The sequence below is a fragment of the Cloeon dipterum genome, chromosome 3 (assembly GCF_949628265.1).
Source record: "Cloeon dipterum chromosome 3, ieCloDipt1.1, whole genome shotgun sequence".
Lineage (NCBI taxonomy): Eukaryota > Metazoa > Arthropoda > Insecta > Ephemeroptera > Baetidae > Cloeon > Cloeon dipterum.
The window spans coordinates 36,729,370-36,748,514 of record NC_088788.1 but is presented as its reverse complement, the minus strand read 5'-3'; the positions used below and the strand labels follow the sequence as shown (position 1 = coordinate 36,748,514).

Below are 19,145 nucleotides of genomic sequence, written 5' to 3'. Positions count from 1 at the left end.
TTGCCGCAAGATATTAATAATTGATAAATCATTTTTTTTCTTCTCGCTGCGAGGAGGAAAACGCGGCGCATAGAAATTCAAAGTGCATGCTCTCGACACAAACACAGCGAGTCAGCGGCAGATGCTAGAGAGCCCGAAGGTCCTCGCACAGCCACGCAAACTCACTTGGCCTGAGCGAGGCTATTAAAGAGACCTGCAGTCGGGCGCAGGCCAACAGTTGCCGTCGCAACCAGCATGGCACCGGTGCTCTCCGCTCTCTTACTCTGCCTCGCGTCCGCGCTCGCTGCTCCAGGTGAGAACAAAACCCAAAACTCTTCATTTTCAACCACTAAATTTTCTTTTCGTCTGTTAAATTTAAATTTAAAGTGCTTTACAATGCTTTCCCAAGACAGTTTGAACCATCCAAATCTGAAAAAATTGTTCAAAAGATTATAATTGAAATACAGGTTGTTGTACAACGAGATCAAAGCCAAATTTTCGATTACTACGGGAAAACCCGCCTCATAGGTGTAGAAGTTCATCCACAGAGTTCATTAAAAACATGCTCTACTTTTTGACGATTTTTACCACCGAACAATTCTCGTAATGGACAACAGCTGACTTAGATGCCAAGGCCTCATCATCATTACTTTATCTACAAGATAAAATCCATGCCACACTATTCTGCTGTCTAGTACGAGAACGTTCGGGATATTTTGTTCTTTTTCAATTATTAAAATATGCGCACCGAGTCTTCTTAAGAAATTATTTTTTGTTAGGAAAAAAAGTCATTTAAAAGTTCCATCTGGAGTTGTCGCTCAATATTTTGAGAGAGTTTTTGATTGTCTGGCAGTTAAATACGAAGAAGCCAAGCACTCTGAAACTTTTGAACACACTTGAAAGCAATTAATGAACAAACACACAAGTCTCTCGTAATTCAAGATAAACCTTGGATGATTCACTTGTGCAAAGAAGCTGAAAACGAGTTATTTGCACGTCTAATTTCCACCGTCACCGCCCGAGGGACTAATGAAGTGTATTTCTTTGCCTCTTGTCTCACTGCGCTCGTTGATATTTCACAAGCAACCGGTAATCCCGGTAATCCCGGTAATCCAAGATGCTCACTCTGCGCACTTTTTAGGCCGAAAGTGAAACGCGACCTTTGCTGCCGAGGGATCGAATTTAAGCTCGGGGAAACCCAAATTTCAGTCGGTTTAATTGAGCAAAGTTTGTGTTTGCTCAACTGGCGCCGGGCTCAAAAGGGTTCGTTGTTTACTCAGCAAGTGGCAACCCTAAAAGTGCGCACTTTGGACGAGTCAAGCCAGTCTTTCAGGCTAATTAATAAATAACATGGCCAATTGTGGCTGCTCTCGCCGCTCTCGGTGCCGCGGCAACCGCGGAATATTATGTTTTCTTAATGTACCAGCTCACTGGAATAATACAAGGCTTTGTCTCTACGGCTGGCACGTTCTAATTAGAATTTGTGTGGAGGAGCAGTAGGATTATTTCATTGCGAGCTAGACAGGTGTCAACAGCCAGCCTAATTTATTCGCCGCGCTGCTAATTAGCACTATTGATCTACTCCAGACGAGGAAAACGTGTTTCAAGCCCAATTGCGCCGCGCGCGCGACGTGAGTTATGATCATTAGCACTGCAGAGAAGATGAGATGAGTGTTGCGAAACTGCCATTTTTTCTGGAGGCCGCGCTCGTACTGATTCATTCCACGGATGTAGATAATTACATCTTTATTGACTTTTGGCGAGGTCATGTACATCAGATATATTATATACATTCTAATAATTTGCCCCCCAATTGTAATGCACAGACAAAAATCTAAACTATTTGACAAAAACAAAGGAATTCACCAGAATAATAAAATTTCTTTAGGTATAGAAATCAATTTATGAGGCGCAATGTCCGAATCAGGGGGCGGCGCGTGCTGTGTCCTTGCACGTCCCTGGTTTTATTTTAAACGGGCGGGGTATTTTTAAAACAAATTTATAAGCCCCATGCTAATAATTAGAAAACACTGGAAGCAGGTTGTACCGCTACAGTGGTCTCGAGGAACACAACGGCGTCAACCCCCTCCAGTACCTCTCGCCCACCAGGGTACGAAACCAATTCATACTAGTTTGGTCGTGCCGACTTCCCAGAACAATTTTAATGGGTGCGTGTTGTCCAAAATTATGAAAATGGTCCATTATTGCTGAGCAGATTGCAAAAATGTAAAGTTTATTGAAATCCAAACTATTCCTTTGGCAAATTTTAGATGGAAAGGTGCGCTCTCCTTGTGAGAAAAAGTTAATCACGTAAAAGTAGAAATGTGCGTCTATCTTTCAGCCTGAATGTCCCCAAGCTGAACATTACGAGTCCAATTATGTCGTCGTAAACACAACTTTATTGAGTTTAAACAGATAATTGCCGCGAGAGGCTTTGCACAGGTGGAGTGAGCAGGGTAATCACTCCAAGATATCAAATCAAAGGCATAATTGTGCGCTTCCTCCGCAAACACGGTGCAATTACCCTGCCTCGCTCTTGACTCCGCATCCCAAGGTGACAAAACTCATCAACATAATGCCTCGTGTGCGAGTGAAACAATACGCGCGGGCGCCATACGCGCGGGCCTTAAAATATTGTTTGTTGTTCAAACACGCACTCAGCAAGATTTAAACGCGCACAGGTACTTTGTCAGTCGAGACAGCAGCAGGGAGGATCCAGAGAATTGCGGCTGGCAAAAATGATGTAATGCTCTGCTCTCACAATGGATCCGGCGCCACCGCCACCGCCAACGCCGCAGCCGAGAGTTTTCGTTTCATTGTGCGTGCATGTAGGCGCGCATTGTGTTCCGCGCGCGTATTGTTGCGCCCATGCTGGCGCAGAATCGTTAATGTGGATCAGCCTTGGACCTACAACTGCTCGTTATCCATGATCTCTATGCCATTTCCTTAACATTTTCTCCGAATTCGTGCAGCGGAAATCCCCCTTCAAACCTTTTGGGCCAGGGTTACTTTAAAAGTGTTGATTAATTTTGTTTTGAGGTGTCATTTTGATCAATTTTCTTGTGTTTTAGGAGTGCCAACAACAGCAAAACCTGGGGATGACGCTTGCCTTTTGTCTTTAGACGCCGGCCGTTGCGATGCCATCAAGCACAGATTCGCTTTTGATGCGGTAATATTATTTATCACTTCTTCAAGTTAGCGCCGCCGATTATCTTGTTCCGCAGGGCAAAGAAACTTTGACTGCTCCACCCTCCACAATTGCATCGCGCTGAAACAGGCGAAAGGAACAAAAAAAGTTTCTTTTCTTCTTTGTCAATAGCATGTCTCTCTGATCTCTGACATCGGCAGCCGAGCTTTTTTTATTGCGTGGAAAATTGCAACCTCCCTTTTCCTTGGAAAAAATGAGGGAAATATGTATTCTCTCTCGAGTTTCCCTTGCACAGCTAAAGGGAATGAAAGTCGATACGTAACGTCATTTTCGTCCCCTGCACTCGGGGAATTTTTCCTGCTGAAGGAATTGAGTTACCATTTAGCATACGATCAATATGAGAACAGTGCGTTCGCGTTTTATTTTTCCGGGGAGGTAACTCTATATACAACCAGACTCCTCTCGGCCGCACCAACAAAACAATAATCCGGCGTTTCGCAAGTTTATGTTTATCTTTCCTCCGAGTAAACACTGCATTCTCTGTTTTGTTTGGCTGCTGGCCCAGACTAAATATGGAGGTTGACAAATATTATTTTGTTTGCTTTCTCCTCCTCTCTGATTTGCCAACCAAGGAAATAACGATTAAATGCTACAATTTATCCGATTCGAAAAGCAATAAATCCTTGGTCCCTTTCTGAAAATACCCTTTTGCTGTATGTGCAGCGTCCGTTTCTATGACACATCTTTTGTTTGCGTTACGACTGATAAATATTTTCTTTCGTCTACGGTGTAATGACATTGCAAAAAATTCACAGGCCAAAAACGACTGCGTTTCTTTCGTATACGGCGGCTGCGGCGGCAACAAAAACAACTTTGTCTCCCTCGCCGACTGCCAGGCCGCGTGTCCGAAGAGGGGTCAGCGCAGCATCCCCCGATCAGCCCCCGCACCGGCAACACCAGAGCTCCAATCGGACGAGCCGAAATCCAGTGAGCAAAAGCCGGATTTTTATGCTTGGGAAAGGTTGAAGAGAATGAATTTATGACGGATTTCAGGTAAAATCTGCGCCGCCTGCCCTAACGAGGTTTACCTAACGCACTACCAGGAGCTCGGATGCCAGCCGATTTTCTCTGGAGACAACCAATGCTGCGCCTCCAGATACGATTGTGGTAATGAACACACATTTTTTGCACTCTCCTCCAAAGAGAAGCAAACAAACAAGCAAGCTCCTCTTTCCTTTTGGATCTGATGTTTACAAAGAAACACACAAAATCGCGGATTTCTCTGTCACTGTTGTTGCATTTGTGGAAAAGCTTTCCTTTAGCTCCTCGTCACTTTTTGTCTCTGGGGATTCCGCCTACAAACAAACACATCGCCTCTTTCCGTGGGCGAATTGCACTTAAAGCACAGCCTCTTCTATCCTCGCGATATTTGTCTGGCAGCACATGCAAACTTTGCCTTTATATTCACATAAATCATCTCGTGCGTTAATTCTGTTCCTGATATTAATCAATTTTAAATAACAAATGATAAAAAATATTGAATTAATTAGAAAGTATCGAAAGTATGACTAGAATTGTTAAAGACCGTCTTTGACGAAGTTTGTGAGCACACCAGGGTCACACTCGAGGGTCGAATTAGATATAGTGGATATTTTGCCAGACCAAAAAGTGAAGCGCTACGAAGAACTTTTTTTCCCGCCAAAACAATATGAATGCGAGAAGTGCACATGCGTCAGAGCTGGTTTGAGCACTTGCTGTACGAATGACTTCTTTGTCACATCCAGCCAGCTCTGACGCATGCGCAGTTCTCGCATGTTCATATTGTTTTGGTGGGAAAAAGTTATACTACACTTGTGCTACGCGCGTCGCGCTGCACTTTTTGGTCGGAAAAATTGGTGTGCTCAGAAACTTCATCAAAGACGGTTTTTAAATAAAATAACTAATTCCAAGCATATTAATAAACATTTTAAAAAAAGACTTGCAATTCCTTCCCAATCTTAGTTTTACATTCCTCCAACAAAATACCTGTCAAAAACAATTGTATAATTATCATTTGACAGGCAACCGTGCGCTGCAGAGCGATGACAAGTGCTACCACGAAGGCAAGGCGTACGAAGTGGAATCAGAAATCCCTGCTGACGCGACTCCCAACTGCTTGGTGCACTGCAGATGCAGTCAAACCTCCTTTGATAAGTAAGTAGTGCTGATTCGCGCAAATCAAAATGACATCAGTTGTTGTTGAATCGCAGGGCACCGCGCATGAACTGCGTCAGCATCGAGTGCCCTGAGCTCTTCAACGGACCCTTGACTGACGACAATTGCGTCAGGCAGTACCAGAGGGACAAATGCTGCTCTCAAAGCACTTATTGCGGTATGCTCTAATAAAATTCATTTAGCATTTTCTCGAGATTTTAATTTCTTGTTAATTTATTTAATAGAGACAAAGTGGATAGCATTAAATAAATTACTTGATTTTTTAGCTCCCACCGGCATGACCTTAGAAACGGCAACAAACGTGGCGCACTGCAGCTACGACGGTCACAATTACGTCGAAGGACAAAAGTTTTATCCTGATAAAGAGCCGTCCCTCGCGTGCATCTGCCAGCCAGGATTCAACGGTAAGATTAATTATAATTTCATGTAGTTGTTGACGTTGAAAATTTCCATCAGGCACTTTGAGTGAGCCCCACTGCCACAGGATTAAGTGCAACCTTGAGCTTCACTACGGCCACTACCTGAAGCGCCAGTGCGTGCCCATTTACTACAAGAACAGGATTTGCCCTATCGACTGGAGTTGCCGTAAGTTTGTCTTTTTCACACTAAAATTTAAGAGAATATTCAAATTCCATTCAATCAAGGTTCAAAATTAGTTATTCACAAGGTTAGCAAGATGAGTCAAATTATGTATGCCACTTAAATAATTTTCCATTAGAAAAGTGCTCTGGAAAAATCACAAGCTGAAATATAACTGCTTTTAATACAGGTTTACAATTTCTCATTATTATTTTTCGTAAAATTAAGCTTTATTTTGGCTTTTTAAAATTTGTTAGCTGATACAGTCCTGAATGATAATAATAATTAAAATTTTGTCTGGAAATTAATTTTCCTATTTATTGAACATTTTAAAAATTGTACATTGTGTTTCAAAGGTACATGTCATTTTTTTAAAGCTATATATTTTAAAACTTTAAGTACAGTATTTAATTTTGAAGAAATGAAAGCATTGTCACAAAAATTATGATAGAATTATGTACTTTATTTTATTTTTAATGCAAAGGTTTGAGAGTAAATCAATTTGGCATATATTAATTATAAATAAATAATCGGCATCTATTGTTTGTCAAACAAAGTTGGAATGATTATGAAAAGAAATAGAAACTTAAAATTACAGCTGGGAATGAGGGTAATTTTTTATCTATAAATCAAATCTATTTCAAACAAATGCATATCTTAATAATAAGACCCCTTCGTTATGTAAGGAAATCATACGCCCCAGATCAGATTAAAATTTAAACCCGATTTCAAGAATTTATGTCCGTTTCAGCTGATGACTTTACGATGGTGACTCCGAGTGCTGAAACTACTCCGACGTCCCCGACGAAGAAATCAACGACCGATGGCAGCAAAGGAGAGGACAATCACCGTGAGATAAAATTTTACTAACCACAACGCACATGAATGATTAATCTGCTTCTTCTTACCTGCAGAGTGCGAATTCGGGCCACTGAAGTTTGCCCGCGGCACAGAGCTGCCTCAGGAAATCGCGGGTGACTGCGTGAGCTGCAAGTGTTTGGTGCCACCCGTTCCTACCTGCGTCAAAGACTACGCTACCTGCAAAAAGAATTAAATCCAATAAATTTCACAAATATTATGTATGTTTGAATGTTGTGTATATTGAACCAATGGAACCTGTTGTGTAATTGAACCGGATGTTTTATTTAATTCACGATTGACCTGCAGAAATTGAGTTTTTGTATTGTACTCTTGTCCGCCGCTCGGCAAAGCATGAGAGCAGAATGAAATATCAAATTTCCGATCATGTGATTCAAACCGCCGTGCTGGCTTCGTTAGTGACACTTGAGCGTAGTGAGAGAGGAATGCGAGTTGATAACTACCGCCGCATCGCAGTTGCTTTGGCGCTCGCAAAAAAAGGGTGCACCCGCCTTTAAGGGCTTTGCAGAATGAAAGCTTACAAAATCCGCATGAGCTGAAAATTCGAGGGCGTGCTTCATATCACGCATTGCCTCTTTTTTTCCTTTAAATATTCGAACAGGAATTTTTATTGGTATCTGCAGTCGTGTCGGCTCAATAAATTTTACTGCGAGGCCTGCAATTTTCATTAAAATGCAACGTGAAAATTGCAACATTGAGTTAAAAAAATCTGTCGCTTCCGTTTCTCAGTCAGAAATACGTTTTCCAGCAATAATTTGATTTCATTGGAATATTTAGGCGTTGAATTCCTTGATCAGAGAATGTAGCAATGGAAATGTCAAAAAAATTAGCTGTATTATTAATAATTACAAGGCTCTTATTTGTAGACAGGGCTTTTTGCCATAATATTACATAAAGTAATGTAGTGTTGGTTTTAGACATCTTTTAATTAAAAATTAGTGATTTTTTGGGGGAAAATATTTCCTACGCTACTGATGAAAAGAAAAAAGATTCACTAATTAAATTAAACATTAGGATTCATTTAAATTTCAAATAAAAATTACTGAGCCGACTAAACAAGCGCAATGAATAGGCTTGGACAATTTTTGCAAAAATCAAAACTTTCAATTACTTCCAACATTGTCATCACCAAATATCGGGTTTCAGCCATCAGAATTTCAAAAATTGAACACCGTTCGACTTGTCTTGACCTCCCCTAGATCGATGATTGGTTTTGGGGGTAATAGGTGATCGCCCACCGACCCAAATATGCCATTTTCTACCACTGTTGCAAAAATTGATTAATTTAAAATTCGGTAAATATCTAGTTTAATCTATTTTTATTCTTTTCACCCTCTACAAAGAGCAAAAGGGGGTAGATTGAGATAGTTTTTTAATAATTTTAAAAGGGTTGTGATCTTGTGATCAGTTAATAGGTTTGCAGAAAGTGCAAAGCGACGCGATATTTATCATGACTTCAATGCATGGGGTGGAAAGGGGATGAGGGTTGATCACCCTCAAAACCATCCGACTATCTAGGGAAGGTTGAGACGCGTCGAACCGTGTTTGCAATTCTGACAATTAGAATCCGAGATTTGGTGGTGACAATATTTGCAAAACTAAAACTTACGATTTTTTGCCAACAATGTAATCGCAAAATCTCGGGTTTGGGCCATCAGAATTACAAAAGTAACTCTTTGTTCGACTCGTCTCAACCTCTCCTAGATAGCTGATGACATTTGGGGAAGATTTTTATAATTTAATAGGGTTGTATGATCAGTGAATGTTTCTGAAAGTGCAAAGCGATTCAATATTTCTCGTTACTGCAACGCATGGGGTGGAAGGGGGATGAGGGTTGATCACTCTCAAAACCCATTGGCTGTCTGGGTAAAGTTGAGACGAGTTGAATGGTGTTCATTTTTTGCAATTCTGACTTTTAGAACCCGAGATTTGGTGCTGAAAATATTGGCAAAAATGCAACAATTTGTGCCAATCGTCGCAATAATATGTTGCTCAATATATGTAATTATGAACAAATTACCTCCATATGTCCCTGAATTCAAACCACTCTTTTCTCATGCACGCACTTCATTTTATTAACATAAATTTGTCCAATATAAATTCTCCAGCGGTCGTAAAATTTTACTACCCAATATTTTATAAAATTTTAAAAAAGAACATCATTATCATCAACCCCTTTTTAGTAATGATCCATTCAATCTCGGTGACATTTATTCAGGTACACACTCTCATTCAGAGTGCGGAGTAAACGAGCCTCGTTGAATCGATGGAATGGGGGAAATGGAATGAATGCGTCTCTCTCTCTCTCTCTCTCTCTCTCTCTCTCTCTCTCTCTCTCTCTCTCTCTCTCTCTCTCTCTCTCTCCTCTCTCTCTCTCTCTCTCTCTCTCTCTCCTTCTTCTCCCAATCTCCTCGGCGCGGCGATGAATTAGAATGATACGCCGCGTCGTTTCTCGCGCGGCAGTCGCCGCTCGACCAAACACCGCAAGACTGTCCATACCTCAATAATTTCACTGCCGGGCCAATTGAACCGACGACGCAACTCGCCAATTGGATCTGGTAAGCACTTCCGTTGATGCAACCGCGTTGCTCCCAAAGACCATGAATTTCGATTATCTCTGACCTCGCTGACCCGAACCGCGTGGCCACTATTTTTATTCGCCTTCAACGAAGGACCTTCGAACGTCTCCACGCCGCGCGCATCTTTCTCCGCTTTTCATAACACAGGGCTGTGAATTTTAGACGTATTTTTACTTTCATAAAATAAAATCGACTAAATTTGTGTGGAAATAATGTTCAGTTTTAACCAATTTTCGGCATTTTTCCGGAACGTTTTTCTTTATGTGTTTTGAATTTACTAATTTTTAAATACTCATATGGTGTTAGATTAACTGTAATTACTGTACTGATGTATAAATGGAAATTAATAAATCTAAACTGATCTAAAAAAAATTAAAACGCCCAAAACGATGGTTTTAAGTTAAAATTTTGGTTGCTTGAATTTTTCTCAAAAACTTAAATATCTATTTGCTTAAAATACATACTAACTAAAACAATATTTTGGGTCGGAAATTTAAAAAAAAGGTTGATTGGAGCTCATTTGGTTGTCTTCGCAAAGAGGCGTCTGAATTTCAGTGCCCTACTGCTCATGAAAATCTCCAGCTGATTTACAAACTAATTACCATGAGATTAAGTGTGACCAGGAATAAATTGCTCTGCTTTCAACGCGGCCGCTATAGTATTGGCAGCGTAAATAAAGTGGTTCAATAAGGTAGCGCAATAAATTTTTATCAGAAACTGGTTTTCGCAGCCTTTGAAATAACATTCTTTTAATTCGATTCAAATTCATTGAAATTGGCTGGAAACTGCATTCGAGTGTGCTGCTCTCTTTCTCAAATAATTTCTTGTTTCACGCTGGTGAAAAATGACTTTTATACTTATATCGAAATTAATTACATGGCCTGCAGCATCTTTAGATTAATTATGTTGAATCCGCAATGAATTATTGCGGTGATTAACTAACATGCAAAAGTTGTTGTGACGTGCAGCAAACGCTCAGAGAACATTTCTCAATTGCTCTTCAGCAACGCAGAGCACTTTGCAGGTCTATCCTTAAGGTCGAGCACGTGAGAGAATAAGAAAAATATGCATGAAGTCACTCAATGAAGATTTTCTGTGATAGCTGGCACCCAAAAAATAGCAAGTATTTTTTTAATAGACAAAATTATAGAACGTTTTTACAGCTAGATTTTGAAGTGGCCAAAAAAAACTAAAATTTATCGTACAATCATCTGAAAAATTAGTGTTTTAAATTATTGTGAAAAGATGGAAATTTTGGGCAGATTTTCCTTGATTGTAAACAATTTAAAAAAAGCTCAAATTTTAATTTAAATAAAAAATAAACACAACAAGCCAAAATCTTAATAATGTCTCAGTTTGAAATCACGTGGAATAACTCGCTGCTGCATGTTGGTCGCGTGCGACTTTTGCTTTTCGCTGGATGCTCTGCTCGCGGCGATTAGGTGGAAGCGGAAAATTGACCATAAGCGCGAGGCGTCGTCCGCGCTGCGCAGCGCAGACACAGATACCCGGCAAGTGCCCTAAACATGCACATCTCGAGTTTCCGATGCGTGAACATATTACGTCTGGCCCTCGGACACGGCACTGGGTTCGCAGCTTCTGCCGTGCCATGAATTCTAATCTCTCGCTGGCGTAGCTACAATCACGATTTTGTCGCTTCTTAATATTCGGGTGGCGAGTCGCGAATTAAAAATTGTCGTCCCCTCTCTGTGAACAATCCAGCAGACAAAATGCCAAAGACCAACGTTTTTTCAGGTGTCAATCTCGAGGAGATCTCAAACAGCTGCACAGGAAAGATGCAAAGTGAGTTTATTCAACTTTTTATTGTATTATATAGTTCTTAGAATTACGCTTTCAGTGGTTTGCGGTAGATTTTATCGGGTCTAATTGAAAAACGGAATTGGTGTTTTTTTCTTGGAAGAGTGCGCGTTGAGTGTCAATTTTATCTAATTGATTTTCCATTCAGCTTTTAAAAGTCTTGCGTCATAAGCCATAATTTTATAATCAATGTTTACAGTTTCCCCTTCATCAAGTCCCGTCAGTTTGTCAGTCCTTTAATTATCTGAAAGATTTATTGCATTAAAATACATATAAGTGCACTCAGAGGTACATGCAAGAATGCGCTTCAAATATTAATTGCTTAAGGATATACAAACAATCAATTGAAAGGAATTAACTTTATGTTTTCCCAGTGGAACGGGGAGATTTTCTAAATATTTTATTCATGTTTGAAGGCCCTAAAGCGCGCCATGTGCTGTGCTTGCTGCTGTTTTTCGGCTACTTCATGGCTTTCATGCTGAGGATCAACCTGAACGTGGCCATCGTGATTATGGTGAAGCCCTCGAACGGTTCGTCAGCGGATCAGAGTCACGCTAGCTCCGCGGTTTGCGGCCCACAAGCACCACCGATCCCAACCTTCCCGCCGTTTGTCGGGCCGTCCACCACACCCGTGCCGCTGCTGGACGACGAGGAAAATAACAACACCAGCTACGATGACGTATGCTAATTTTAAAATTGTATTAATGGTTAGACCGAAAAAATATTTTTACCTCACATTTAAATAGTTGCAAATCAATTTTGTTGCAAAAAAGCACCCCCTAAACCCTTCAGCTGGTCAGGGGAGGTCTAGACGAGTCTAGTGGTGTGTGGTTTTTACAATTTTTATGGTTAAATTTGAGATTTTAAGGTGCAACAATTCCTATTTTTTTTAGTTTTGATGTGGAATTTCTCGAAAATGAAAAATAAAACCACTTTGAAATTTTTACAAAAGTTCACACATGTAATAGCACAAATTTTAAGCAAATTTTCAAAATTCCAAAATCCCAATCTTATTTTAAAAATTTAAATTAGAGATTAAAATTAACAGCAGTTACCTTTTATCTTGACCTAAGACACAAAATTTGGTATTAGTTCGATCGAGCTTGGTGAGAGGAATCTAAAGCACACCTAAATTTTGAATTTTTGCTCCGCGGGGAGACGAAATACTGTGGTCTCAAAGTTTAGAATCATCCCGTAATATACGTAAAAATGAATATTTTGTCGAAAAACATTTGTCACAATGATTCTCGTGTTAATTTAATTTATATCCGAGCAAAACAATAAATTTTAAACGGATTTTCACAGAAATTTCTTCCTCTGAACAATAATTTATTTAAAAAATTGAAACATTTCATAAAAAAGTTTAAAAAAAATCACCCATTCGCCCGGAAACACTGTAAAAACACATCTAAACTGAACCAATTAACTCATTAATCAATAAAGAACACACCTTCAATTCCACAGTGTTTTTGAACGTATCAAATTTCGTTGTGAAACAGAATTCTCGTGGTTTTATCCTGGGCCAATTTTCGAAATGAAAAATGACATTTGATCTAGGCGGTGTCCCCATCTCCTCTCCTGTCTGACGAAATGGGCGAGTTCGAGTGGGACGAACTGACTCAGGGCCTCATCCTTGGAGCCTTTTTCTGGGGCTACCTGATTTCGCAAGTGCCCGGCGGGCGTATCGCCGAAGTGTACGGCCCAAAAATGGTCTTCTTCGTGTCCATCGTGACCAACGGGGTGCTGTGCTTCTTCCTGCCGCTCGCCACCAGACTGCATTGGAGCTGCCTGCTCGTAATTCGATCTCTACAAGGCTTGTTCCAGGTATTTAGACCGCACTTGTGCTCGTGATTTGAATAATTTAGACACGAGCGCGTAAACAAAAGATATCAATCTACCTGTGGCGATGCTATGCGACTTGGACTGTCGCCAGTCGTTTTCTTAACATGAAGCTTTTGAATCTTGACAACCTTGAATATGCGATAAGTTAATTCATTCCGTTAATGACTCTCTTAGAGAAAATCAAAAGTTATTTATTATATTATTAGCGATTTATTTTTTCTTTTGCATAAAAGATTTCTCTTTTCAGGGTGCTCTAGTCCCTTGCCTCAGCGCCGCGGCGGCAACCTGGTGTCCTTTGGAGGAGAGAGACCGCTTCATTTCGTTCGCGGTTCAAGGTGAAATTATGTTTTGTGTCCTCGCAAGAGAAAGCAAACACCTTTCATATATTTGCAGGGGAAACAATTGCGAAAAAAAGAACTCACGACCTCTGTGATAACACTGTTATCAATGAACAAATATTTAGGCATCAAAAGATGAATTAGTGAAATACCAAATAATAACGCTGGGCTGTCTTGGCATATTTGTTTATTTCAGGGGCCATAATCGGCTCAGTGGTGAGTCTGCCACTGTGCGGCTTCATCGGCACTCACCTTGGCTGGGACGCGATTTTCTACATCTCAAGCCTGATCTCGGTGTTCTGGTGCGTCGCCTGGTGGGTGCTCGCCGCCGACACGCCCGCCTCCCATCCCACCATCACTCAAGAAGAGCTCGACTTCTTAAAAGAGAACATTCCACAGAAACCAAAAGAGGTGCCAATTTTATCCTTTTTGTACCCCGTGCCACTTGCGGTCACTAATTTGAAATTTCAGACTGCGAAAGTGCCTTGGTTGAAAGCTCTCACGTCAGTCCAGTTCATTGTTGGCTGCATAGCGTGCATTGGAAACGACTACGGCTTCCACACGCTCCTCACGTACGCGCCAAAATACATGAAAAGCGCGCTCGGCTTTGATTTGCAGCAGGTTATTTTTCTGTAACAGTCCGTCAGACCCACTCACTAATTGCTGCCTCTTGTTTGCAGAATACGCTTCTGGCCAGCGTGCCATTCTTGAGTCAGTACATTTTCGCCATGATTTACGGCACCGTCATGGACCACCTACTAAAGAAAGGATACCAGTTGATGGTGGTCCGCAAGATTTCAGTCGGATTTTGTATGCAAATCAAGTCAGCGAACACAATAGCAATGCTGATTTTGGATTTTTATTTGCAGCCCACCTGCTGCCCGCCGTCGGCTTGCTCTGCTTGTCTTTTTCCGGCTGCAACGTCTCGCTCTCGGTCGGCGTGCTCACCTTCTCCGTCGCAATGGTCGGCGCTTTCTCGTGCGGATTTTTCCAGAATCCTCTCGACATCGCCCCCAATTTCGCAGGTAAATTTTTCTCCGGAAAACTGAAAATGGAAATCTGAAATGACTAAAACGAAGCTTGATTTGATGACAACTAACTTAAAAAAATTAAAGCTTTACCACAAGCCGTAACACTTATGCGCGCAATTTTCCCAGAGCCACACGATTTCTGTTGGTAATTTTAGGAAACATCTCCAATATTTACAAAAGTATAAAAAAATGCGCAGCATTCGATTCGTCTCGATGAGCAGATTCCAAAAATGTAAAGTTTATTGAAACCACTTAAGGTTTTTGCCCTCCCCAATTTCCCGGAAAAGCCGTTTTAAAATTGATCGTGATTATTTAATTTGACATAAAGCCAAAAGAAAGATTGATTTTATGAAAACCAATAGGAAAAATTAAATCTCTACTTCAAGCTATCACATTTCTGCACGCGATTTTCCCAGAACTTTTCTGTTGGTAAATTTTGGAAAAATCACGAACATTTCCAAAAGTATGAAAGTGGCACATCATTCAATTCGTCTTGCCAAGCAGATTACGAATATGTTAAATTTATTGAAATCCGACCACAGACGCTCCCTGATTTTCCGGGAAAGCCGTTAAAAAAATTGTTTTGAATATTTGCCAGGAAGAAAATTTTTTAAATGATCAAATATAAAGCTTGATTCAATGTAAACAATCCTAGGCCAAATTAAATCTCTATGACAAAAGCTGTTGCATTTCTGCTAGAGATTTTTCCAGAACACTTTTCTGTTGGAAAATTTTGGAAAAATCAGGAGCTTTCACAAAAGTATACAAGTGACCCATAATTCGATTTGTCTCGCTGTGCACATTCCAAAAATGTTAATGGAAATCTGACCACTTTTCAAGAAAATATAGTGGTTTGAAATAAGTTAAATGCCATCAATTATTAAACACTACTATCAAATTTATGAATTAAAAACCTCAATACTTGTGCATATCGAATCGGTATTGCTTATTTGTTTGATTTTGTCTTTGAAACTTTCCTCTAACCAAGTAATTAAGGAAAAATAGATAACGATTTTTAAATTTTTAGGCAGCTTGACTGGCGTGATGAACATGCTGGGTTCAATGACTGGAATCATCGCTTCGCCTGTGGCGGGATTCGCCCTGCAAAACTACGTACGTTCATTGATTGAACTTGCCCCCTAGCAAGATTTAGCTAAATTAAAATTGTTGCAGGGTCCTCTGGGTGGTTGGCAGGCGATCTTTCTGATTTCGGCCACCATCTACGCGCTGTCGTCGGTGCCGTACCTGCTGGTGGCCACCGGACAAGTGCAGCCGTGGAACGACGAGAGCAAAAAAGACGACACCTCCAGCAATGGCGAAATCGTGCCCATGAATGACGTCAGCCACATTGCCTGATAAATTCGTCGCTGCCGCAATTTCGCCGATTTATCGCCTCTCTTTCTCATATACAAACAAACACGGCCGCGCGCGTGTATCAAACTCTCGTTTCGCGCGCGCGATAAATTATTTGATTTTTATTGATCTTGTGAACTGAACCACAACTGCTATTATTTATCGCATGCACTCGCTCTGCGAGTGTATTTTTCATCCGAATAAAACCATGTTGTCAGTGAAATGCTCCTTTAATTAGACACTACAAACTACGCAATCCATCGCGGTCAGACTTTTATCTGCCGGCTCGGGGGTTTGGAGGGAAGGGGGCTGCCTCTGCCAGGGTGTCGTCTGGGTTGGTCTGGCCGCTCAGGCCCAGGTGGCTCCTCATCTCGCAAGACGCCAACTGACGCAGCTCGCTCTGCAATTTGAAAATTGTTTAGCACGAGTTTGCTAATTTTGGAAAATTACGCTTACGACTAAAATCTGGCAAAGGGCGACGGTAGATTTCACGTTTGGAGCGCATTCAGAGCCCAGACCGGAATTCAAAGACCTTTTCCCAGCAGTCCAGTCTCGGGAGAACGTGACCTGAGGAGTTTCTCGTTTTAAAATGCGGCAACAAGGGAGTGCACCTTTTAAACCACATGATGACAATTTACAAAAGGAATATTCCCCGTTATTATGGGTTCGCTAGATCGACGCCACCGTAATTTAATGTCAAATATTAATAAATGTCAAACGGTCATAATTTATTTAAAAGTGGTCGGATTTCAATAAATTTATTATTTTTGGAATTGAATGAAAAGCCATTTGTAAAAGTTCGACAACTTTCCAACAGTAAATTGCTTTGGGAAAATCACGTGCAGAAATGGCTTGTAGCAGAGTTTTGATTTCTTGCTGATATAGGTTAAATAGAGTCAAGCGTAATATTAGCTATTTTAAAATATTAGTCAATTTTTATGGAAATAAGGAAGATCTATAGGAATTTTTTTGCCAAAGTTGTAACGAGTAATTGTACACTTTTTGCTGTCGCGTCTCTAAGAGGCTCTAACACAATATTTTACACAATTACGTTTTGTCAACTTGCCAATCGTACAAATAAACAATTCACTGTCAAAAAGTTGTGATAAAAATCGCAAATTTAATTAGCTGAAAATAATTATCCAATAATTTCTTCTAGCACTTATTAAGCCGCTGAATTATAAAGCCAATTTCGTGCACCTCTGTAAGTGTTGTTTTGTTTTAAATCAAATTTAATTAGTCCAAATTGAAATTTGCAAGATTTTCAATGTAACCAGAAGCTTTTACAGCTGCAGAAAGCCTTCCAAAATTCCAAGATTTGTACCTGAAAATTGCAAGAAACTGTAAATTTATTTTATAGGATTGTAGCAATAAAGAAATCGAGTTTTTTTAATTAAAAGGAACGCTCTCCTTTTAAGCAAAGAATTTGAAAGGAGGAGGTGGTATGCAACATGCCCAATGCCAGAGTAGCACCGGTTGCATCCCGTTACTACAGGGGTTCTGATTTGGGACAACTCACCTGAGCAACAGCAGAATGTCGAAGGAGGAGGATTGTAGCAACCAGCATCAGCAAAGGTACTTTATACCTGCAATCAAACCGGTTTCCCATTGAAAAATCGTTCAAATGGCCAAAATATTGCTTCCAGACTAAAGAACTCGATCCAAATATTAAATTTGGTCTTAAATTCAATTTTTACCACAAAGGAATTCACGGAAAAAGACTGAACTGCAGTTAAAAAAAAATGAGAAAAATGTAAATCTAAACCAATAAGTGTTGCAGCATTAAATTTCCAAATGCCAAAAAGGCTACAAATTTGAAAGTAAATCAATTACCTGTAAGAGAGTGCCATGTTGCAGTGTCGGCGTGGCAGACAGCGTGGTGTATGAGTTTTGTGAATGAATGCAGCCGATCGTGGAGTGAATCAGGTCCGATGAGTGGCCTTCTTAAATACAAATCGGGCCACGGGGTTAACCGCGGGGGCGAGTGCTCTGCCATTGGATCGCGCGGCGGCCAATCCACGGATCGCATGTGCGATCGCTTACCGGGGATTATAATTTTTATGGGGCGCCTCGTCCATCCGACGACGTGTTTTACAGCATCGCATCAAAAAGTTTGGTTGCTTCAATCGCTCCTCTCGAAACATCTCTGGCGGTGGAGCAAAATAAATGTCTCGCTTTATTGCGGGGCAATTTGTCCGACGCCAGTTAACGCCGCAACCTCCGACACATTTATTAAATAAATTTTTTTCTCGCTGAAGTTTTACTTTTGGTTAGCAAATTTTTGTAATTGGAAACAAGGTTTCGACATCAGTGAGTTGAGAATAGTATAGTCTTTTAACTGTTTACTTAATCTTTTAACGTATAAAACGCTCCAGGATAAAGTTTGAAATTTGGGAAATTCAATTTTTTGGTGTTTCCACGAGCGATTTGAATTTGTCTGCAATTTTACAGGAAAATGAGCTTACATAATTGAGATTATTTCAATAACTAGAGTTCTGCTTGAGCTAGAACATAAAAATTTGTGCTAAAAGACCGTTGACAGCTTCGATATTTGCAAAAAAATTAGATTTTTCGAATTTGAGTAATTTTGCAAGTTTTTATTTAAATTTTAATATCTCGAAAAAGGTCAATCTAATTTTAAGTATACGATAAAATGTTGCCCTAAGTGTTTGAACACCTGCCTAGAAATTTTCATGATGGTGAAACTCCCGGTTTTCAAGAAACAAAGGATAAAAAAGATTGAAAGAGGGAAAAAATGAGAATTAAATTGCTCTTAAAACAATTGATATTATTATTTCCCATGTTTAGCCACTTTACCGACGCCTGGTGGGCTCTGTACTGGTTCAAATTGCAAGATCTGAGCACCATTTGAACGGCCAATTCAAGAATTTTCAGAATGTGTAATTTAACCCTTCGGAAACGATCATGGCGCTCTGGAATGACATTTTGGGCACATCAGGGTGTTTCCTGAGCACCCCGATGGCTTCCAAAGGCTCATATTGCACATATTCTGAAAGATTTCGACTTGGCCTTTCCAATGGCGTATAGATCAAACCAATACACAGAGCCTACCAAGTGTAATTAAAATGGTAATGAATGATTAGATTTCAGAAATATTGATTCAGAATGTTCTATGTCGAACTCTGGTACATTTATTCACGGCTACCATTATTCATGATTAAAAAGCCTATATAACGTGACCTACTTTTAATTATAAGTAAGAATCTTGATTGCCAATGAAAATTAACATTCTCACTTCAAAGGTTTCAAGGTGCTGATAGAGAATAGAATAGTTTATTTAGCTTTCAGCATGCAAACAATTAAGTTATACACCAATCATGTACATACAATTGCAAATATATACACTACAAATTGACACAAATTA

At 40.2% G+C, this 19,145-nt stretch overlaps 3 protein-coding genes across 4 annotated transcripts; 2 read left to right on the top strand and 1 right to left on the bottom strand.

Moving 5' to 3' along the window:
• Positions 1-117: 117 nt before the first annotated feature.
• On the top strand, positions 118-7,052 carry LOC135939751 (papilin-like). The gene is made up of 10 exons (XM_065484301.1): positions 118-292; positions 3,051-3,148; positions 3,943-4,114; positions 4,181-4,294; positions 5,188-5,320; positions 5,377-5,498; positions 5,608-5,745; positions 5,798-5,926; positions 6,672-6,770; positions 6,835-7,052. The coding sequence occupies exons 1-10, from the start codon at positions 235-237 to the stop codon at positions 6,972-6,974; spliced, it is 1,203 nt and encodes a 400-aa protein (XP_065340373.1). The 5' UTR covers positions 118-234; the 3' UTR covers positions 6,975-7,052.
• Positions 7,053-9,213: 2,161 nt separating this feature from the next.
• Positions 9,214-15,983, top strand: LOC135940112 (sialin-like). Of its 2 annotated transcripts, XM_065484861.1 has the most exons (11): positions 9,214-9,357; positions 11,134-11,181; positions 11,613-11,875; positions 12,754-13,020; positions 13,286-13,373; positions 13,573-13,787; positions 13,848-13,997; positions 14,057-14,186; positions 14,246-14,401; positions 15,435-15,520; positions 15,581-15,983. In XM_065484861.1, the coding sequence occupies exons 2-11, from the start codon at positions 11,175-11,177 to the stop codon at positions 15,761-15,763; spliced, it is 1,545 nt and encodes a 514-aa protein (XP_065340933.1). In that variant the 5' UTR covers positions 9,214-9,357; positions 11,134-11,174; the 3' UTR covers positions 15,764-15,983. The 2 variants fall into 2 exon arrangements, with proteins under 2 accessions (XP_065340933.1, XP_065340932.1); XM_065484860.1 differs by lacking the exon at positions 9,214-9,357 and having other exon boundaries at positions 10,967-11,181.
• An 8-nt stretch (positions 15,984-15,991) lies between these two features.
• On the bottom strand, positions 15,992-17,698 carry LOC135940113 (adipokinetic hormone/corazonin-related peptide-like). The gene is made up of 4 exons (XM_065484862.1): positions 17,594-17,698; positions 17,280-17,346; positions 16,217-16,327; positions 15,992-16,160 (listed from the first exon to the last, which is right to left on the bottom strand). Exons 1-4 carry the CDS (start codon positions 17,608-17,610, stop codon positions 16,035-16,037), a joined length of 321 nt encoding a protein of 106 aa, XP_065340934.1. The 5' UTR covers positions 17,611-17,698; the 3' UTR covers positions 15,992-16,034.
• Positions 17,699-19,145: the final 1,447 nt, after the last annotated feature.